Raw genomic sequence first — 25111 nt, 5'->3', positions numbered from 1 at the left:
AATGTAAAATAATCACCCAAAATTGTACTTTGTATTGTTCGACACTTTTAATTAAAAATTATAAAATGATACACATTTACTCAATGTAAAAGTAAATCTTGCATTATTTCATTTTTTTGGTAAATATGAGGGATCTTTCCAAAGGAAAATCCTTTCAAATTATCACTTTTAAAGATTTTGGGTGTGCTGAAAATGAAAATAACGTAAAAAAAAAAAAATCTGGCATACGAGTAGATTGCAAGATCTGAATAAATGTTAGTTTCTAAAAAGTGGGGGATCACTTTTCTATAATAATATAACGCAAAATGAGCAACCACTTTATGGGCAAATTTTTTTTTTGGGGGGGGGGAGGTCAACGTTCACTGAACACAATGTAACATAAAATGAGCAACCCCTTTTTTTGTTTGTGGTAGGTGCCCGTCGAATCAATTATTAATGCCCGGACCCACCCCCCAAAAAAAAAAAATGGATGCGCAATTTTCATGAAATTTTGTTCATTTTACGTTGACCCACGCCTCCACCCCAACAAAAGATGGCCATAAAGTGGGTGCTCATTGTACGTTAAATTATTATATACAAGTGATCCCCCGCTTTTTTTTTTTGAAAACAACAGTTTTTAATATTTTTGAAACTACTTGTTTGCCACCCCCCCCACCCCCCCCACCTCCGAAAATCTTTGTAATTAACATTTCTTAAGATATTTAAAACTACATGTTTGCTGGAATTTTAAACATGGTTTTTGTTTTCAGCATCCCATAAAACTTCTAAAAGGGTTGATTTTAAAGGATTGGTCGAAGGTGGAAAGAATCTTAATATGTACCCTTTTTTAATTTGTTTAATAATGTGTGCGTCTATAATAATAATTAAAAAAAAAAACGAAATATTATTGCAGTATCCTTATAACTAAAGTAAAAGGTTCATCTAAAGTAAAAACAATAGTGATTACGTAGGATACTGAAGGTCTTCAAATATGAATAACTGCGCGTTTGTGCAAAAAAAAAAAGCAATAGTGATTACGTAGAATACTGAAGGTCTTCAAATATGGATAATTGCGCGTTTGTGCAAAAAATAAATGCAATATTCGTTCTCAGCGTACCCGAAAACCTCCAAAAGTCGACAAATTAGAGGTGAATGCAGACGGTTCAGTAAACTAAAAAAATACCAATAATTTCTCTCTGATAGGTTTGTAATAGTGGCTGATGGGAAGAAATGAGAAGCCTAACCCTAGCTGAAACCACTATCAATAATTTCCCCCACTCTTTATATGTGCCTAAACCCAAACGTAGATTCCATGAACAAAGCTTCTTTCTTAGAATTGAACGCCTGTGGAACTCTGTTCTCTTTTCCTGCTTTCCAGCTTCCTACAATATGGTCGTCTTCAAGTTCAATGTAAACAAATTCTTGATGAACCGTCTCCTTAAGTAATCCAATTTACCAAATTTCCACTATTAACGATTACTACGATATTTTCCGATTGACTACTGTACACTCATTAACCCTTATCCTCGAGTGGCCTCCCGGCCTTGATAAGTGGGGACGCCTTTGTGAAAAAAAAAGAAAGTAATTAACCACATCTGAACATGTGAAATAATAGCATGGATTAATTTTAGTCATTTAAAGTTTGTGAAGCATCTATACTATTAATAAAATTCTATATGTTTATTTATTTATTTATGTGTGTGTGTGTGTGTGTGTGTGTGTGTGTGTGTGTGTGTGTGTGTATATATACCAATAAAACTTTCGAACAGATGTACCAAATTGAAAAATTCTTTTTTTCCCTAAAAGATGTGAGTCCCTACACTGTCCTTATCTATATACGATTCGTAACGAAGAGCGCCGAGTAACACAAAAAGCCAGAAATGAGGGCTTTTGGGCCGTTTCGTGGATTGTCGAAAAAGTTACCTGTCCATGTCAACGGAATTTAGCACTGTTTGTAACATCCAGTCAAAGTAACATTCTTTGGCATATGGACAGGACTTGTGGCGCAATGGATAATGCGTCTGACTACGGATCGAAAGATTCCAGGTTCGAATCCTGGCAAGTGTTCGTAATAATTTTAACCATCATTTTATCCAACGTTTACTCATTATCCTTACCCTTAGTTAGGGTATTTTTGTTTTTTCAGTGATTTTGTTTTGTGCATATGGGAATTTCACATACTCCGAGTTCACAGGGTAAGCATTGATGGTAAGATGATGTTGAGTGTACTTGATGTTGAATGTACTCGTTTTTGTGTTTGACTCGGCGTTATGTGTGCCGACGCGGCACAGCCACTAGTTTATAATATAAACAAACTTGTAAACCAAAAAATCTAATTGTCAACTCATAAACAAAATGAGACGTAATGTTTTTTTTAATAATTTTAGCATTCTCCCACTTAAGAAAATCAGAAAGAGTTCTTCGTCCACACACGATTTGGTTGCATCAAGTGCGAATCATTTTTTTTTTTTCGAGATTCCAAAGTTTTTAATCGGGGTATTCAAGATGTAATGATTCTACTAAGGGAAGCCATGTTTATTGTAATCTCTGGAATGTTCATTTTTGAATGATTATTCTTTCATTCCGGAAATATGTAGATCTCAACCAATGAGATTTCAAGGGATGGGAAGAGGGAGAAATCATTATTTGTGTAGACGTAAAGCGCTAACAGTAGGCGATGTATACGAATCCACAAGTCAGTTAATGATGAAGTAGACCCAGGAAAGGAGAAAAAAGTATAAATGCCTGCAGTGTAGAATGAGGTTGTAAGAGGTCTCATCGAATAGGGGGTAGAAGTTTGAGCTACTCCCTCTGTAGGTTATGAAGATGGTGCTCCTAGGAATAAATGTAAAATTTTAATATTACAGAATAATGTGTTTGTAATTGAGTTCTATAGTTATATAAGGTAATAGCCAATACCATCAACATAGTAATTTTTTATGTTGGTGTAAACCTACAGTATTTTAGTACAGGGGGGAAAAATTGTGCCTCCTTTATTATATACAAGACTAACAGGGGTACCCGGCATTGCTCAGGTGTGTGTAGGTGTAGTAGTAAGGAAGGGGGGGTAATAAAAAAGTGGGAGAGAGGGATCAAAACAACAGTAGGCAGTTTGGGTGGAGAAAAGAGAAAGGTGTTTTAAAAAAAAAAGAAAAAAGTGGTAGTAGGCAGGCAGGTTCAAACCCGTAACGTGAAGGAGAAAAAAAAAGTAATGTCTTAACCAATACGTCCATGGTGCAAGTGGAAGTCGAGAGCATTGAAATTAAGCGGTCAATCCAACAGACGATGACTTGCAAAAATGTCAATGGAAAAATCGACCCCTCCTTGTAAAAAACAGGCAAGTTGAGGGGGAAGGAATGAATTTTTTGGCCAATTTTTCGATATTTGTCATCCGAAGGATCGTGCTTCAAAACAATGCCGATCTCGTGATGATCCGTCGCATGTGCTGAAAGTTTTTGGCAGACATACAAACACACACACATAGATATATACATACATACATACACACATTTTGCCTTTTGTATAATATAGCGAGGAGTAGCCGGCGTTGCCCTAGTGGAAGATATTGGCACAAGGAAGAAGCGATGTCAAGAATAGCTTCCACGTGGTTAAAATAAAAAAAGACACGCTAACCATTAGGCCAGAGAGGAAAGTGAATTCAATGAGTTGGTAATTAACTTTTGCCAGGGTGGAGGATACTGGCACAAGGAGGAAATAAAAAAATTAAAAAAAAGATAGAGAGGTGGGATCAAACTAAAAAATGTAGGGTAATTAGTAGTGTTGGGACGATTAATCAGAATTGGAAAAATCGGAAGATTTGAGGGAATTGGTATCGGAAAAATTGATGCCAAAATGATTCTTTTAATTGTCTTTTTTTTATTTGATTTTATTTACCCTAAAATCTTCAATTGCTGGTAATAATGATAAAATAATAAATATTTATTGATTTTAAATTACCAGTAAAGCTAAAATCGATAGATCACTCTCCACAAGTGTATTTTGACATTTAGTAAAATATATGCACATTTAACATGTGTTTTTTACAAAAATCAGGGAAAATAACAATCTTATAGTTAAATAATTACAGATTTATAAGGAATCGGAATTGGGAATTTAGTATGGAATCGGTAATTGTATTAGGATCGGGAAAAATATTGGAATCGTCCCATCACTAGTAATTAGTCTTCCTTGCTAACCATTAGGCCAAATACAATGAGTTGGTAATTAACTTAAGAATCATAGGAGTTGTCACACATGCACAGAAATGAATGTTGCTTTTAAACCTGGCCAGGGGCCAGTTCAGCTTCCCGCTTTATTAAATGATGCTTTTAAACTTGACCAGGGGACAAGGATCAGGTAAGTTTCTCGCTTTCTATTGTTTGCGTTCGAATAGTTTTGCTTTATTATACAAAAAAGACAAACAAACACTCGAGATGACGGTACGGTGGGAATTTCCTTTTAACTCGATCAAAAAAAAAAAAAAAGGAAGTATAGGAAAACTTCTCGCAGAATTTAACTGACAGCAGAACCCCGATTTGAAAAGCCTTACGCGGACATACACAAACACTCGTGCCCATTTTGCTTTTTATATATATAAATAAAAACATCCAGCTCTAGAAGAGTGAGGGTGAAACTAGTCGTCTGGCCTCTCCTTTTTTTTTACCTTTACTTTTTTAAATCATGAATATCAATAAACACAATTCTTCCATTCATAATTGCAATATGGAAATTTTGCAACTCACAAAAAATTATGATAAATATAAGAAGATAAAGAAGCTGAACGGCACGAGCAGTTGGTTCTACAATCAATCCTCACACTATTTATACTTCCACTTTTTCTGTTCACACACTTGTCAAATCTAACCCCTCTGACCTTGACAGACAATAAATTGCTAAGGTTGTCCTTGAATGTTTCAAAGCTGTCCCCCTACCTGCCATATTAAACAGGTAGATGTGAAACATATAAATATGGAAAATAGGGATAAGTAACCAACGCTTGTATTTTGTTCCGATCTGAACAGACCAAATTTGTTTCAACCTGAACAGACCAAATTTGTTTCAACCTAAATAAACCAAATTTGTTTCAACCTAAATAAACCAAATTTATTCCAACCTAAATAAACCAAATTTGTTCCAACCTGAATAGACCAAATTTTTTTCAACATAAATAGATAAAATTTGTTCTGACCTGAATAAACCAAATTTGTATCCCAGTAATCAAATGCAGAAATCCAGGCTTCAAAATCGTGCGCCTTCCATCGAGACAGATTCTCCAGACCAGAATCGGTCAGTTGCCAGGTGGACAATTTTCCATCAGAACTGGACGCAACCAGCGAAGCCAATGAATCACTGAAAGGAAAAAGAGAATGTTGAAACAGAATATAAATTAATTATTACGGAAATTGAAACCAAAAAAAAAAAAAAAATGCAATTTTAAAATGAACTAGTTGCATATATTCAGGCTTGTCCAGTCAAAACATATTGTCAGGCGGAGGGATTAGTCACATACAATTTAAGATATATCGAATATCCTAACTTGTTACGAAAAGTGACCACAAGCTTAATTTAAGGAAGCATAAAACACATCTGTCTTGATCTATGAAAATCAAATGCGAAGTTACTTTCAGAGAATAAAGGGGAAATAACTCCCATAGCTTAAATAAATAAGCTTGTTTCCGGTTTTAAACATAACTGTTATGAGCTATTGATAATTGAAGATATATTACATTAAATATAAATTAAATAAATTAACTTTAAATAATATTTTAAACAGAACAAGTAAAATTATTCTATTACAACAAAGAATTAATAAAATTGAGTTAATTATTCAAATAGATTTTGTTTAATGTACTATGCAAATGAGGGTATTCATCGAATGTAGATTTTTTGGAATGCATAGTATATATAGAAATCATGCTGGAATACGTTGGTTTCAGTATAAAAATTAATTTGTGAAACGGTGTACGTTTTGTAAATATTAATTAAATTGTGAGCACACAAACAGACAAGGATACAATTTTATTATAATAGAATATATTATATTATAATTTATGCTGACGACACTACCATCTATGGCAAAACTTCAAAGGCAGTAAACGACTAAATTCTCTCTCGATTCTCTCTCCTCTGATCTTGATCACGTGGTGCAATGGGGAAAGAGGTGGGTTGTTAATTTTAATGCATCTAAAACCAAGCTTCTATCTTTACATCATCAATGCTCTGATCCCTGTCTGGCATCAATTGAAATGAATGGCTTTCCTCTTGGGGAGGCTTCATGTTTTGACAAGCTTCTGGGCTTGACTTTTACTTCTGATCCGAATTGGAACATGTACATCAAATCCGTTGCCAACGCTGCTGGAAAAAATGGTGGGATTGTTCTACCACTCCAGTAGATATCTCACTGCTGATGCAATTCTCTACCTGTATAAGAGCCAAGTATGACCAAGGATGGAGTACTGTTGCCACACCTGGTCAGGAGCTCTGAGAAGCAGTTTATCCTGCCTTGACAGCGTTCAAAATAGACTTTGTAACCTAGTGGAGGATGCTCTTTTCTCTTCCTTGCAACCTCTTTCCCACATTTTCTTACTTTCCAACTGACTAGAATATGGTCATCTTCAAGTCCAACATAAACAAATTCTTGATGAGTAATCCACTTAAGTAATCCAATTTACCCAATTCCCACTACTAACGATTACTACATTTTCCCATTGACTACTGTACACTCATTAACCCTTATCCTCGAGTGGCCTCAGTGCCTTGATAAGCGGTGCCTCCTTTGTTAAAAAAAAAAAAAAAAAGAAGATTCAAGTTCGAGCAAGCAAAGACGCCCGGACGATTCACAAAGTTTTTTAATCTATATATCTATAACAGTGAGAATGTGTGTGTCGACCTATATATTCAACAAATTTTTGATCTGCAGACTTGAAATTTGGTATACAGGGTATTCAGACATGTGGAAAACTTTTTAATCAGTTTTCATCTGGAAAAAAGCATCAAAATTGAAAAATTAGTACTTGCTTGGCGGTCACTGGAGTTTTATCTGTTTGTCAACTGTTTCATGACTGCACATACGCTAATCATTCACATTATGTTAAGAATAAGTAGGTTTCAAAACACATTTTAAATATGTAGCAAGCTGGCCTAATGGTTATTGTACTTGGCTCACTGTGTTTGGTTTTGATCTCAGCTCGAGTATTTTTTTTTTACCCACAAGAAGTGAATGGTTTAGAAAAAAGCATGATACTCGCATGCACATGTCTCAGTTTCATTGCATTTTGTTTTTTACTTCTAGTTATTGAGATAAAATCATTTATTTTATTGTTTAATAATAATAATAATAATAATAATAATAATAAATGATTTTATTAATTTTAAAATTGCAGCATTTTTTATTCTGATTTTATAATATATATATTCATACATACAGAGTGACCGGACATAATGTTCAATGAGCGAGATTGGAGATGTGCCACTGTACAACTCATGCTCTCTACCAATCCAAGTTATGACAACAGAACCATTGCCAGCACCCTTAAAATGCAGACGGTTCAACGCTTGAGGGCACAGCTCAACAAAATTTCCTTCCACGGTTATGGTCTTTGGTGTGGTTTCAAGTGAAGACCACATCAATGCCACCTCACATCTTACAAGTCGGCTTGAAAGTCAACACGAAATTGTACATAGACGTGCTGAAGAATGTGCTGATCCCCTGGTGAATCAGGTGGTCGCTGGCAGACCCTGGGTGTGGCAGCAGGAATCAGCACCAGCCCACAAGTCCAAAGAGAACCGGGCTTCAGAAAGAGTGCCAAAACTTTGTACCCTTCTCTGACTGGCCCGTCTCCTCCCCCGACCTGAACCTGCTGAACTACTTTGTTTGTCAGATGTCGAGAACATCACCGATATGACCTCCCACAACACCGAAGCCAGCCTGATCGCTGCCATCCGCCGAGTATTCATTGAGCTCCCGCCAGCGTTTGTGGAGAAGGTATGCTCCCAGTTCTGGACCCGTATCGAGATGGTGATTGAGGCTGAAGGCGGCTACATTGAATAGATGTCAGCTCTATTACCATAGTCAAGTAACCTGAATTGATTTTTTCAATAAAAGTTATAAAATAAATCTGTAGTGTTGTTTTTTTTTAAGACGACAAATTTATTGTTCCACCCTGTACATATATTTAATTGTGATTTTGTACATATATTTAATTGTGATTTTATACATATATTTAATTGTGATTTTGCACATATATTTAATTGTGATTTTATACATATATTTAATTGTGATTTTATACATATATTTAATTGTGATTTTATACATATATTTAATTGTGATTTTATACATATATTTAATTGTGATTTTATACATATATTTAATTGTGATTTTGTACATATATTTAATTGTGATTTTGTACATATATTTAATTGTGATTTTGTACATATATTTAATTGTGATTTTATACATATATTTAATTGTGATTTTGTACATATATTTAATTGTGATTTTATACATATATGTAATTGTGATTTTATACATATATTTAATTGTGATTTTATACATATATTTAATTGTGATTTTATACATATATATAATTGTGATTTTGTACATATATTTAATTGTGATTTTATACATATATTTAATTGTGATTTTATACATATATTTAATTGTGATTTTATACATATATTTAATTGTGATTTTGTACATATATTTAATTGTGATTTTATACATATATTTAATTGTGATTTTATACATATATTTAATTGTGATTTTATACATATATTTAATTGTGATTTTATACATATATTTAATTGTGATTTTATACATATATTTAATTGTGATTTTTTACATATATTTAATTGTGATTTTATACATATATTTAATTGTGATTTTATACATATATTTAATTGTGATTTTATACATATATTTAATTGTGATTTTATACATATATTTAATTGTGATTTTGTACATATATTTAATTGTGATTTTATACATATATTTAATTGTGATTTTGTACATATATTAAATTGTGATTTTATACATATATTTAATTGTGATTTTATACATATATTTAATTGTGATTTTATACATATATTTAATTGTGATTTTGTACATATATTTAATTGTGATTTTGTACATATATTTAATTGTGATTTTGTACATATATTTAATTGTGATTTTATACATATATTTAATTGTGATTTTGTACATATATTTAATTGTGATTTTATACATATATTTAATTGTGATTTTATACATATATTTAATTGTGATTTTGCACATATATTTAATTGTGATTTTATACATATATTTAATTGTGATTTTGTACATATATTTAATTGTAATTTTATACATATATTTAATTGTGATTTTGTACATATATTTAATTGTGATTTTATACATATATTTAATTGTGATGTTATACATATATTTAATTGTGATTTTATACATATATTTAATTGTGATTTTATACATATATTTAATTGTGATTTTGTACATATATTTAATTGTGATTTTATACATATATTTAATTGTGATTTTATACATAAATTTAATTGTGATTTTGCACATATATTTAATTGTGATTTTATACATATATTTAATTGTGATTTTGTACATATATTTAATTGTAATTTTATACATATATTTAATTGTGATTTTGTACATATATTTAATTGTGATTTTATACATATATTTAATTGTGATGTTATACATATATTTAATTGTGATTTTATACATATATTTAATTGTGATTTTATACATATATTTAATTGTGATTTTATACATATATTTAATTGTGATTTTGTACATATATTTAATTGTGATTTTATACATATATTTAATTGTGATTTTATACATATATTTAATTGTGATTTTATACATATATTTAATTGTGATTTTATACATATATTTAATTGTGATTTTATACATATATTTAATTGTGATTTTATACATATATTTAATTGTGATTTTATACATATATTTAATTGTGATTTTGTACATATATTTAATTGTGATTTTGCACATATATTTAATTGTGATTTTATACATATATTTAATTGTGATTTTATACATATATTTAATTGTGATTTTATACATATATTTAATTGTGATTTTGTACATATATTCAATTGTGATTTTGCACATATATTTAATTGTGATTTTATACATATATTTAATTGTGATTTTATACATATATTTAATTGTGATTTTGTACATATATTTAATTGTGATTTTGTACATATATTTAATTGTGATTTTATACATATATTTAATTGTGATTTTATACATATATTTAATTGTGATTTTGCACAAATATTTAATTGTGATTTTATACATATATTTAATTGTGATTTTATACATATATTTAATTGTGATTTTGTACATATATTTAATTGTGATTTTATACATATATTTAATTGTGATTTTGTACATATATTTAATTGTGATTTTATACATATATTTAATTGTGATTTTATACATATATTTAATTGTGATTTTGCACATATATTTAATTGTGATTTTATACATATATTTAATTGTGATTTTATACATATATTTAATTGTTATTTTGCACATACATTTAATTGTGATTTTATACATATATTTAATTGTGATTTTATACATATACTTAATTGTAATTTTATACATATATTTAATTGTGATTTTGTACATATATTTAATTGTGATTTTATACATATATTTAATTGTGATTTTGTACATATATTTAATTGTGATTTTATACATATATTAAATTGTGATTTTATACATATATTTAATTGTGATTTTGTACATATATTTAATTGTGATTTTATACATATATTTAATTGTGATGTTATACATATATTTAATTGTGATTTTATACATATATTTAATTGTGATTTTATACATATATTTAATTGTGATTTTATACATATATTTAATTGTGATTTTGTACATATATTTAATTGTGATTTTATACATATATTTAATTGTGATTTTATACATATATTTAATTGTGATTTTGCACATATATTTAATTGTGATTTTATACATATATTTAATTGTGATTTTATACATATATTTAATTGTGATTTTATACATATATTCAATTGTGATTTTGTACATATATTCAATTGTGATTTTGCACATATATTTAATTGTGATTTTATACATATATTTAATTGTGATTTTATACATATATTTAATTGTGATTTTGTACATATATTTAATTGTGATTTTATACATATATTTAATTGTGATTTTATACATATATTTAATTGTGATTTTGCACAAATATTTAATTGTGATTTTATACATATATTTAATTGTGATTTTATACATATATTTAATTGTGATTTTGTACATATATTTAATTGTGATTTTATACATATATTTAATTGTGATTTTGTACATATATTTAATTGTGATTTTATACATATATTTAATTGTGATTTTATACATATATTTAATTGTGATTTTGCACATATATTAAATTGTGATTTTATACATATATTTAATTGCGATTTTATACATATATTTAATTGTGATTTTGCACATATATTTAATTGTGATTTTATACATATATTTAATTGTGATTTTGTACATATATTTAATTGTGATTTTATACATATATTTAATTGTGATTTTGTACATATATTTAATTGTGATTTTATACATATATTTAATTGTGATTTTATACATATATTTAATTGTGATTTTATACATATATTTAATTGTGATTTTATACATATATTTAATTGTGATTTTATACATATATTTAATTGTGATTTTGTACATATATTTAATTGTGATTTTATACATATATTTAATTGTGATTTTGTACATATATTTAATTGTGATTTTATACATATATTTAATTGTGATTTTATACATATATTTAATTGTGATTTTATACATATATTTAATTGTGATTTTATACATATATTTAATTGTGATTTTATACATATATTTAATTGTGATTTTATACATATATTTAATTGTGATTTTATACATATATTTAATTGTGATTTTATACATATATTTAATTGTGATTTTATACATATATTTAATTGTGATTTTATACATATATTTAATTGTGATTTTATACATATATTTAATTGTGATTTTATACATATATTTAATTGTGATTTTGTTACATATATTTAATTGTGATTTTGTACATATATTTAATTGTGATTTTGTACATATATTTAATTGTGATTTTATACATATATTTAATTGTGATTTTATACATATATTTAATTGTGATTTTATACATATATTTAATTGTGATTTTATACATATATTTAATTGTGATTTTATACATATATTTAATTGTGATTTTATACATATATTTAATTGTGATTTTATACATATATTTAATTGTGATTTTATACATATATTTAATTGTGATTTTATACATATATTTAATTGTGATTTTATACATATATTTAATTGTGATTTTATACATATATTTAATTGTGATTTTGCACAAATATTTAATTGTGATTTTATACATATATTTAATTGTGATTTTATACATATATTTAATTGTGATTTTGTACATATATTTAATTGTGATTTTATACATATATTTAATTGTGATTTTATACATATATTTAATTGTGATTTTATACATATATTTAATTGTGATTTTGTACATATATTTAATTGTGATTTTATACATATATTTAATTGTGATTTTATACATATATTTAATTGTGATTTTGTACATATATTTAATTGTGATTTTATACATATATTTAATTGTGATTTTGTACATATATTTAATTGTGATTTTATACATATATTTAATTGTGATTTTATACATATATTTAATTGTGATTTTATACATATATTTAATTGTGATTTTATACATATATAAATTTGCTGTATAATGATAAGTAATAAAATTGTACATCCAAAAACAAAATTTTAAGGCTCCCAAAATTCATACTAGAATTGTCAACAAGGATAAAATACTTGGTAAAATTCAGTTGTAAAGTTACACTCTTCTGGAGGTTGTAGATTAAATCCTCAATGCAGTTGACACTGAAAATGCAACTGCAAATTACTTAAGCTTACACGGAATGAGGACATGCTACCCTTGTGTATTAAATAAAAGGTTTCATTTAAATTCTGTGTAGCTTCTTGAGATTGACAGAAAAATTGCTGACCTCAATAAGACACATCTAAAGAAGGTCGGAGGTTACATCGACTGAAACGTTGCGAGGATAACACTCAAGATGAGAGCAGTAATCGGAATAATTATTAATCATCATCTCAAAAGTTCAGAAACAAAAACATTATTTTACCGCAAAAACAAATTATGATTTGCCAAGTTACCATATAAAAAAAATGTAGATTCCATTAACAAAGCTTCTTTCTTAGAACTGCACGCCTGTGGAATTGTCTTCCGTTTTCCTGCTTTCCAGCTGAGTACAATATGGTTGTCTTCAAGTCTAACGTAAATAAGTTCTTGATGAGCCGTTCTATATAAGTTAACAAATTTACCGAATTTTCATTACTAATGATTACTATATTGTCCAATTTCTACTGTACACTCTTTAACCCTTATCCTTGAGTGGCCTCTTGGCCTTGATAATGTGGTGATGCCTGTGTAAAAAAATTTTTTTTAACTAAATAAATAAAAAGTTACCATATAAAAAAAAAGTGGACAAAATAATTTAGGCAGGTGGAAGTGGGGGTGGCACTGGTGTGAAAGTGTTAAGTTCACATTTATCCGCAATTGACCTGTACAGATAGCAATTTTTTTTTTTTTTTACATAGTGGTCACCACTTATCAAGGCCCGGAAGCCACTCAAGGATAAGGGTTATTGCAAGTACATTATGTTAGTGTGGAGATTTGATGAAGTGTTTACTTAAGGGGGCGGTTCATTAGGAATTTGTTAACGTTGGACTTGAACACATCCAAGTTGTAGTCAGGTGGGAAGCAGGCAGACGGAACAGAGTTCCACAGGCGTACAGTTCTAAGAAAGAAGCTTTGTTCATGGAATCCACGTTTTGATTTAGGCACAGATAAAGAGTGGGGGAAATTTTTCACAGTAGATTCAGCTAGACAGGTGTTTTTCATGAAAGATTGGTGAGGGGGGACCAGAGATTGGAGTTCAGACGAGCACCTGCCATGGAAATAACGATAAAATAAGGATAGGCTCGCAATGTCTCTTCTGTGGGAGAGAGGTTGCAGGGTAGAGAAAAGGGCATCTCCCACTAAGCCACGAAGTCTATTTTGTACTGTCAAGGCAGGATAGGCTGTTTTTCCCAGACAAACAACTTCCTGTTTTGAAAGTGGCCCGCACTAAATATGGTAGCTTATACTGAAGACAAAAACAATACTTTTTCGCAATACTGGATCCATGTTTGTTATGAAGTATAATCATTATTATTTTTATTATTATTTTTTTTAACAGTTTTCTTTTCGATTACATTTAATTTTATTTTATTTACTATATGTGAAAAATTCATATTTTTGGATAATGTTAAGTAAATATTCATTCAATTTTTTTTCTGTTTATTTATTATAATTCATTATAATTTATATAAAAAATTTGGTGCCTCTTTATTTTATTTACTATCAGAATAAAATTATCTAGTAGATAAATGGAGTTTTCAGGTAAAAAAACAATGGTTTCTACTGATTTTTTTTTGTCAATTCGAATAAGTTGCAATGTTAGCTTCCAAATTATGCAGTCAAAATTACTTGAATATTACTGAATTATTTAAAAAAAATAACTTTAATCGTGTTAACTGGTGAAAAATTGTGGTCATCTTATTTCTATAAAATAAATCGAAACGAAAACAAGCAAGGGAACTAACTCTAAATTTTTAATCTGACTAACGCAAAACAAATAACAAAATAAACTTAATGTATATACAGTGTTTCTGAGTCTGTTTTTCATTTAAGATTTTTTCATAATTGTTTAATATAAAAATAACTGTTCACCTAAAAATGAAATAACATAAAAATAATATTAGCTTTTTATTTATTTTTTTTTTTTAAATGTATCAACTGGATACTGCAGGAAATAAAAAATACGGATTTTATTTGAGCAAAAATAATAAATATCGCACTGATTCAATTTCTTCAGATCCATTTGGAAAATTCCAAAAACTTTTACTGAGTTTTCCAAGAATTATTGGGAGGAAATTATCTCTTTTGTGACTCTTCTGTGTCCTACATAGGCATACACGATTGTGTTCTCCAACTTCTATTTTCTTTAATAAAAAATTTTCTACCTTATCGATTTTCGTAGTTTTTGGATATAATCATCTTAAAAATATGAGGAACGCGTAAATACCATTGTTTTCATGTGGAATTCAGTTGTAATATTTCCGAAATTTCGTTCTGATAGTGTATAAACACCAAAAATTTTGCTTACAGTATTAACTATTTCTGTATAAGTGCATATTTATTTATTTTAAAAAAAAATTCTGTAAATACACATATTTCAATGAAAAATTTTGTTTACAGTATTAATTATTTCTGTAAATGTACATATTTATTTATTTATTTTAATAAAAAATAATTCTGTAATTACACATATTTCAATGAAAAATTTTGCTTACAGTATTAATTATTTCTGTAAATGTACATATTTATTTATTTTAATAAAAAGAATTCTGTAAATACACATAATTCAATGAAACATTTTGCTTACAGTACTAATTATTTCTGTAAATGTACATATTTATTTATTTATTTTAATAAAAAATAATTCTGTAATTACACATATTTCAATGAAAAATTTTGCTTACAGTATTAATTATTTCTGTAAATGTACATATTTATTTATTTTAATAAAAAAAATTCTGTAAATACACATAATTCAATGAAAAATTTTGCTTACAGTATTAATTATTTCTATAAATGTACATATTTATTTATTTTAATAAAAGAATTCTGTAAATACACATATTTCAATGAAAAATTTTGCTTACAGTATTAATTATTTCTGTAAATGTACATATTTATTTATTTTAATAAAAAAATTCTGTAAATACACATAATTCAATGAAAAATTTTGCTTACAGTATTAATTATTTCTATAAATGTACATATTTATTTATTTTAATAAAAGAATTCTGTAAATACACATATTTCAATGAAAAATTTTGCTTACAGTATTAATTATTTCTGTAAATGTACATATTTATTTATTTTAATAAAAAAATTCTGTAAATACACATAATTCAATGAAAAATTTTGCTTACAGTATTAATTATTTCTATAAATGTACATATTTATTTATTTTAATAAAAGAATTCTGTAAATACACATATTTCAATGAAAAATTTTGCTTACAGTATTAATTATTTCTGTAAATGTACATATTTATTTATTTTAATAAAAAAAAATTTGTAAATACACATAATTCAATGAAAAATTTTGCTTACAGTATTAATTATTTCTGTAAATGTAGATATTTATTTATTTTAATAAAAAAAAATTTGTAAATACACATAATTCAATGAAAAATTTTGCTTACAGTATTAATTATTTCTGTAAATGTAGATATTTATTTATTTTAATAAAATAAATTCTGTAAATACACATAATTCAATGAAAAATTTTGTTTACAGTATTAATTATTTCTACAAATATACATATTCATTTTTTTTAATAAAAAAATTCTGTAAATACACATATTTCAATGAAAAATTTTGTTTACAGTAGTAATTATTTCTATAAATGTACATATTTATTTATTTTAATAAAAGAAATTCTGTAAATACACATATTTCAATGAAAAATTTTGCTTACAGTATTAATTATTTCTGTAAATGTACATATTTATTTATTTTAATAAAAAAAATTCTGTAAATACACATAATTCAATGATAAGTTTTGTTTACAGTATTAATTATTTCTGTAAATGTACATATTTTTTTTTTTTAATAAAAGAATTCTGTAAATACACATATTTCAATGAAAAATTTTGCTTACAGTATTATTTCTGTAAATGTAGATATTTATTTATTTTAATAAAAAAATTCTGTAAATACACATAATTCAATGAAAAATTTTGCTTACAGTATTAATTATTTCTGTAAATGTAGATATTTATTTATTTTAATAAAAAGAATTCTGTAAATACACATAATTCAATGAAAAATTTTGCTTACAGTATTAATTATTTCTGTAAATGTACATATTTATTTATTTTAATAAAAGAATTCTGTAAATACACATATTTCAATGAAAAATTTTGCTTACAGTATTAATTATTTCTGTAAATGTACATATTTATTTATTTTAATAAAAAAATTCTGTAAATACACATATTTCAATGAAAAATTTTGCTTACAGTATTATTTCTGTAAATGTAGATATTTATTTTAATAAAAAAAATTCTGTAAATACACATAATTCAATGAAAAATTTTGTTTACAGTATTAATTATTTCTGTAAATGTACATATTTATTTATTATAATAAAAAGAATTCTGTAAATACACATAATTCAATGAAAAATTTTGCTTACAGTATTAATTATTTCTGTAAATGTACATATTTATTTATTTTAATAAAAGAATTCTGTAAATACACATATTTCAATGAAAAATTTTGTTTACAGTATTAATTATTTCTGTAAATGTACATATTTATTTATTTTAATAAAAAAAATTCTGTAAATACACATATTTCAATGAAAAATTTTGCTTACAGTATTAATTATTTCTATAAATGTACATATTTATTTATTTTTAATAAAAGAATTCTGTAAATACACATATTTCAATGAAAAATTTTGTTTACAGTATTAATTATTTCTGTAAATGTACATATTTATTTATTTTAATAAAATAAATTCTGTAAATACACATATTTCAATGAAAAATTTTGCTTACAGTATTAATTATTTCTATAAATGTACATATTTATTTTTTTTAATAAAAAAATTCTGTAAATACACATATTTCAATGAAAAATTTTGTTTACAGTATTAATTATTTCTATAAATGTACATATTTATTTATTTTAATAACAAAAATTCTGTAAATACACATATTTCAATGAAAAATGTTGCTTACAGTATTAATTATTTCTGTAAATGTACATATTTATTTATTTTAATAAAAGAATTCTGTAAATACACATATTTCAATGAAAAATTTTGTTTACAGTATTAATTATTTCTGTAAATGTAGATATTTATTTATTTTAATAAAAAAATTCTGTAAATACACATATTTCAATGAAAAATTTTGCTTACAGTATTAATTATTTCTATAAATGTACATACTTATTTATTTTAATAAAAAATTCTGTAAATACACATATTTCAATGAAAAATTTTGTTTACAGTATTAATTATTTCTGTAAATGTACATATTTATTTATTTTAATAAAAAAAATTCTGTAAATACACATAATTCAATGAAAAATTTTGCTTACAGTATTAATTATTTCTATAAATGTACATATTTATATATTTTAATAATAAAATTCTGTAAATACACATATTTCAATGAAAAACTTTGATTACAGTATTAATTATTTCTGTAAATGTACATATTTATTTATTTTTAATAAAAAAATTCTGTAAATACACATATTTCAATGAAAAATTTTGTTTACAGTATTAATTACTTCTGTAAATGTACATATTTATTTATTTTAATAAAAAAAATTCTGTAAATACACATATTTCAATGAAAAATTTTGCTTACAGTATTAACTATTTCTATAAATGTACATATTTATTTATTTTAATAAAAAAATTCTGTAAATACACATATTTCAATGAAAAATTTTGCTTACAGTATTAATTATTTCTGTAAATGTACATATTTATTTATTTTAATAAAAAATTCTATAAATACACATATTTCAATGAAACATTTTGCTTACAGTATTAATTATTTCTGTAAATGTACATATTTATTTATTTTAATAAAAATTTTTTTTAAATACACATATTTCAATGAAAAATTTTGCTTACAGTATTATTTCTGTAAATGTAGATATTTATTTATTTTAATAAAAAAAATTCTGTAAATACACATAATTCAATGAAAAATTTTGTTTACAGTATTAATTATTTCTGTAAATGTGCATATTTATTTATTTTAATAAAAAAAATTCTGTAAATACACATAATTCAATGAAAAATTTTGCTTACAGTATTAATTATTTCTGTAAATGTACATATTTATTTTTTTTAATAAAAAATTCTGTAAATACACATATTTCAATGAAAAATTTTGCTTACAGTATTAATTATTTCTGTAAATGTACATATTTATTTATTTTTAATAAAAAAAAAATGTGTAAATACACATAATTCAATGAAAAATTTTGCTTACAGTATTAATTATTTCTGTAAATGTACATATTCATTTATTTTTAATAAAAAAATTCTGTAAATACACATATTTCAATGAAAATAATCACTTTTCAAATATTCTCATGTGTTAATCGTCAATTTTCTCTTGGTGTCTTCAGGTTAGGCTACACTTTCAAAGCAAAAAATGTGCTTGTACCTAAATAGATGTACAAACTTGTAAGAATACAAGAACACAAAAAAATAATTCAGAAAATGAGGGTACCTGCCTCCAGTTGGAGCTGACCAATCCAAAGAGAGGCCAAGAATATCTGTTCCAATTTCTTCACAAAATATTGGCTTTAATTTCTTTGAGTCTTCGCCCGTCACTTGGAATGTACATAACCGACCTTCAGCATCAACAAGACCAAAGGTTGGATGTCCGTTCAATGTTGATCGATACCATTTTATGTCCAGAATTCCAGAGTGAGAAATCTCTTCCGTAACGGTCAATGGTTCTTCAGTCGAGTCGGACTCAAACTGAAATAAATACAAGTGTCCAACACGAGAACTTGGTGCCGAAGGATCAGCATCATCAGACTGAAAAAAAATAAGAAACAAAAAATTTTTAAACAGTTCATAATAAATTAATGCTTGATCTTATTCATTTGTAATTTTATTGGCCTATTTTTCCTATATGTATGGAATAGTTTTTGTATTATTTAGATTCTTCAGACTACTGTTTTTCACAATGTTTCGGTTGATGTAACTTCTGCCCTTCTTCAGGTGTATCCTGTCGAACTCGGGAATTTGGATAGAATTTCGAACGGAACTCTTTATTTATTCACGGGGGTAGCATGCTCTGTTCTGTCAGCCATGACTGCATAGAGGTCCTAAGTAGTGATCGGACGATTCCAATATTTTTTCTGATTCCGTACCTAATTACCGATTCCGATTCGTGGAGATTATAAAGTGCGTGTGATGTACGGTGGAAGAGCAGCTGGAATTATGAAAATGACGGGTGCAAATCTAAAAGAGTTTTGTCAATTGTGAAAGGATCTGATGGAACAGACACACACACACACACACACACACACATTAGTGATGGGACGATTCCAATATTTTTCCAATTCCGATACAATTACCGATTCCGTACTTAATTCCCGATTCCAATTCAATTACTGATTCTGATTCTTTATAAATCTTTAAATATGTAACTATAAAATAGTTATTTCATTTATTTATTATTTTAAATGTGCATATATTTTCTCAAACGTAAAAACACGTGAGTGTGTGAGGAGGGGGAATTCATCTGTAAATTTTTGTTTTACTGGAAGTTTAAATCAATAAATATTTATTTATTTTATTATTACTACAAACAGTTGAAGATTTTTTTTTAAACAAAATCAAATAAAAAGTAGATAATTTAAGGAATCGGTGTTGGTATCAGAAAATAAGCACAAATTTTTCTGATTTTGATACCGATTTCGATACCTCCCCCCCAAGTTTTGTTTTTTTCCGATTCCCGATTCCAATTAATCGTCCCAACGCTAGTCCTAAATAATTTGAAATCGTATTTTTCAGTCACCCACATTGAGAATTGGACCTTCAACCTCCAGGAGAATATCACTTTTACAATTGATTTTTCCAAGTGCTTTAACCACTGTGCTACAGGTTTTTGCGTCCATAGGTTCTAGTACGAATTTTCAGAGCCTTAAACCTATTTTTATTTCTAATACTAAATACCACTATCTATTACGAATTATTATTACCACACATGTATATCTACACAATTATATAAATGCAACTTTGTGTATGTGAGTTTGTTCCTTATAGACTCTGAAACAGCTGAACAGATTTTCTTTAAAATTTACAGAACATTAGTGTATGAGTCTCGGAGTGATGTTCGTTAAGTTCTGTCTCAGAATACCCCCGATGATTACCCACAATCAAAACTGTTATTTTAATTTATCTATCATTGGTAAAGCCATTTTTTCCATGTCGTCGCTTAGCTACAATGATAGATAAACAGGCTGTGAAAATTCTACTGTGGGTAAATTGATAACGTGTTTTTTTTTTTTGCATGACGTGATCTGTAGGTTCAAACTCCGCATGTAAATTTCTTCTTTTTTTTTTTTTATTAACTGCAAAGTATTTTATAAGACTTGAAAATTTACATTTTTTTTTTTTTGCATGATGTGGTTTTTAAGTTCAAACCCCGCACATAAATTTTTTAATGTTTTCGTTAACTGGAAAGAAGTTTATATAAAATAATTTTATAAAAGAAACAGCAGGTTCTCTAGAGTGCAATGTAGAATAACATATTTCGGACTAAGTTACTGCATGGAGGCATGTGAAGCTTCCTCCCAGGTGATTTCACGGATTTCAGTGACAATAAAAATATAGGAATGGGAAGTATTCGTTGATCATCATTCAATCCCGGGCAACCTCGGGTCTCTCTGCTAGTATATATATATATATATATATATATATATATATATATGAGTGTGTGTATTATTGTTATTGTTTTACTTGTTACTGGATTTATTATCTATTATTTCTAATAAACCGTTCCCATATTGTTTAAGTTGTATACTAGCTCCTAGCTCTACTTAGCAATTGATTGTCATCAAGCACATGTGCTGCTTCTTTCAGTCGTCTTACTTTCCACCATTCTTTTCTGTCCGTAATTTTTGCTTCGTCCAATTATGGTAGATGGTTTCCCTTTTCCCACCATGTATAATCAACCATACCTTACTTTTAAATCTCTCCATGTATTACAGCTTTTCAATGCATACTTTTAGTGGAAATCACACACACGATGGGAACAGTAGTCCAAAGAATCCAAATAATATGAATAACCAATTCTCATCTGAAAAATTCAGAAACGAAAAGAACTAGTGTTGTCGATATTAATATTATAAAAACTATATATAGATGCTGTTGTAACGCGATGGGGACTAGGCGATGCCGGGAGACCTTGTTAGTTGATTAAGGAACAGCCTGTCATCTGTGTGGTCCCATTGACACAAATTCAGGGGAATTCGCATGGTTGAATTCTAATGATGATGATGATGGTTTGATGTTGTTTTAAACAGAATACGTCTGTTTCTTGATGGATAATCAAAATGATCTCCCCCCCCCCAAAAAAAAATGGATAGCTGAAACACGTGTCTACGCCAGAGTGAAAGTCATAAAAATAAGTCTTAGGCACAACAGACGGACACTTATGCTGATAGACCGCCAATAGAGATCGTTGTCAAGTAGTTGAAGAGGAGACCACCTGAGAACATGCATGGCAGACCTGTTGAGTGTTAATTGAACGTGACAGATCGTATTCCTAGCGTGTGGACATTTATTTCCTCACTGACGTGGCGGGAGGAGTTGGGGAGAAAAGATGAGAGAGAAAAACCTTTTCTTTCTTTCTTTTTGCTTCAATAATTGTAAAGGTCGCTTTTTATTATTTTCTTTTCTTTCTCTTCTGCGACCAGGCGTTCAGAGTTCGACAGGACATTACTGGATCCCTCCCCCCCCGAACAAAAACGCGCCTGCTGATTGGTTGACCATCATTTGTGGACATATGGGGAGAAGTGGGGGTTGCAGCTAACCGATATTGATAAAAGAAGGTGAGGGAAAGATGAAAGAGAACTTTTTGCCACGCGCCTGGGCGACATGCTTCTCCGATACACGTGTCTTTGTTAACAAAAACCGTCCTCTCATGACGACGACCAGTTCTACGCATGCGTCAGATGATGTCATGACCTGATTTAGTTTAAATAGTTGAAGAACTGACTAAATTTCATGTACGTCGTGTTAGCCCAGTTGGTTAGAGTGTTGGGTCATTATCTAAACTTTTTGGGTTCGAATCGTGGTCTGAGATGTCTTTCTTTTTTTTTTCGATTTTTTAAATTTAAATATTGAACCAGTGTTATTTAAGCCATTTTTCAGGTAATGTTCATTTTTCTGGGTTTTTTTTGGTTTTGTTTTTCAGATTTTTACATTTAGCATCATTTGTTTGCCTTACATTAGTTTTTTTTTCGATGTTTTGAAAACGGTCTTCTTGTGACGACGAGCGGTTCTATGCATGCGCCAGATGACGTCATGACCTGATTTACTTTGAATAGTTGAAAAACTGAACAAATTTCATGTACGTTGCGTTAGGTCAGTTGATTAGCGCGTTGTTTCATTATCTAAACGTTTTAGGTTTGAATCGTGGTGTAAGATGTCTTCTTTTTTTTTTACGATTTTTTAAATTTAAATATTGAACTAGTGTTATTTAAGCCATTTTTCACGTAATGTTCGTTTTTCTGGATTTTTTTTTTTACTTCACTTATCCACCCCCGACCACACACCCAAAAACACCGATTTTTAAAATTTTAATATCGAAACAGGCTTATTTAAGCCATTTTTCATGTGTTCGTTTTTCTGTTTGCATCGTTCGTTTGTCTTACGTTAGTCTTTTTTTTTGATGTTTTGATCACCCCCCCCCCTCCGCTTAATTAAAACGTTTTCTTTTTTACTTCGCTTATGACAAACAGACCTGGTCATTGACGTTGTCGTTGTCGTAACGCTTGACGACTTCCAGGCGCGCACCTGTCAATTTGGTTCTTACTTAAAATAAATTCAAACATCTTTCAGTAACTCATTCTGGCTGACCGATTTTATTTTCAAACTTCACCTCAGGGCTTCGGGTTCGATCCAACCAACTTTACCCCCACCCCACCCCCCGCATCCGGGTTCTTTTTTATTTAATACCACACACGCACACACCTACAAACACCCAGACAACGCCGGGTACCCCCGCTAGTATAATATAAATCTCACCTGTCTGTTTAAATCTATGTGTGTTTGTATGTCTGCCTAAAACTTTCAACAGAGGCGACGGATTTTCACAAGATCAGTATTATTTTGAAGGTCAAACCTTCAGACGACAAATATCGAAAAATTGGCTAAAATCATTAATTCCTTCACCCTCATTTCCTTTTTCCACCAATATTTTCAAAAGTCATCCACTCTTTTCGATTGACTAGCCTTAATTTAAAGCTACGTCACTTCCGGTTTGGTGATTTTTTTTTTTTTTTTTTTACACAGGCATCACCACATTATCAAGGCCAAGAGACCACTCGAGGATAAGGGTTAAAGAGTGTACAGTAGAAATAGGACAATATAGTAATCAATTCGGTAAATTTGTTAACTTATATGGAATCATCCAGAACTTGTTTACGTTAGATTTGAAAACAACCATATTGTAGTCAGCCGGAAAGCAGGAAAACGGAAGACAATTCCACAGGCGTGCAGTTCTAAGAAAGAAGCTTTGTCATGGAATCTACGTTTAGGTTTAGGCAAAGATAAAGAGTGGGGGGAATTATTGATAGTGTTTTCAGCCAGACGGGTGTTTCTTGTGAAAGTTTGGCAAGGGGGGGGCCATAGACTGAAGCTCAGCCGAACACTTTCCATGAAAATAACGATACATCAGAGACACACTCGCAACATCTCTTCTGTGAGATAGAGGTTGCAGGGAAGAGAAAAGGACATCTCCTACGAGGCTACGAAGTCTATTTTGAACTCTATCAAGGCAGGCCAAGTCCTTTCTAGCAGCTCCTGCCCAGATGTGGCAACAGTACTCCATCCTTGGTCATACTTGGCTCTTATACAGGTAGAGAATTGCATCAGCAGTGAGATATCTACTGGAGTAGTAGAATGATCCCACCATTTTTTCCAGCAGCCTTGGCAACAGATTTGATGTACATGTTCCATTTAAGATCAGGAGTAACGGTCAAGCCCAGAAGCTTGTCAAAACTTGAGGTCTCCTGAAGACGAGAGCCATTCATTTCAATTGATGCCAGATGTGGATCAGAGTGTTGATGATGTAAAGA

The 25111-nt window shown here is 28.2% G+C and overlaps 1 protein-coding gene across 3 annotated transcripts in view; it reads right to left on the bottom strand.

The window, feature by feature from the left end:
- The window catches only part of LOC145246853 (diphthine methyltransferase-like), a 167717-nt gene that overhangs the window by 54736 nt on the left and 87870 nt on the right, over positions 1-25111 (bottom strand). For all 3 annotated transcript variants that reach the window (XM_080108700.1, XM_080108701.1, XM_080108699.1), the window contains 2 exons: positions 19522-19835; positions 5168-5328 (listed from right to left, as the gene is read on the bottom strand). In XM_080108700.1, coding sequence (XP_079964826.1) covers positions 5168-5328; positions 19522-19835 — 475 coding nt within the window. The remainder of the gene's footprint in view (positions 1-5167; positions 5329-19521; positions 19836-25111) is intronic.

The sequence above is a fragment of the Euprymna scolopes genome, chromosome 24 (genome assembly GCF_053919585.1).
Source record: "Euprymna scolopes isolate OS-2025 chromosome 24, ASM5391958v1, whole genome shotgun sequence".
Taxonomy (NCBI): Eukaryota; Metazoa; Mollusca; class Cephalopoda; order Sepiida; family Sepiolidae; genus Euprymna; species Euprymna scolopes.
Note: the sequence above shows the minus strand (reverse complement) of the source record. Positions and strands in the feature narration are given on the sequence as shown.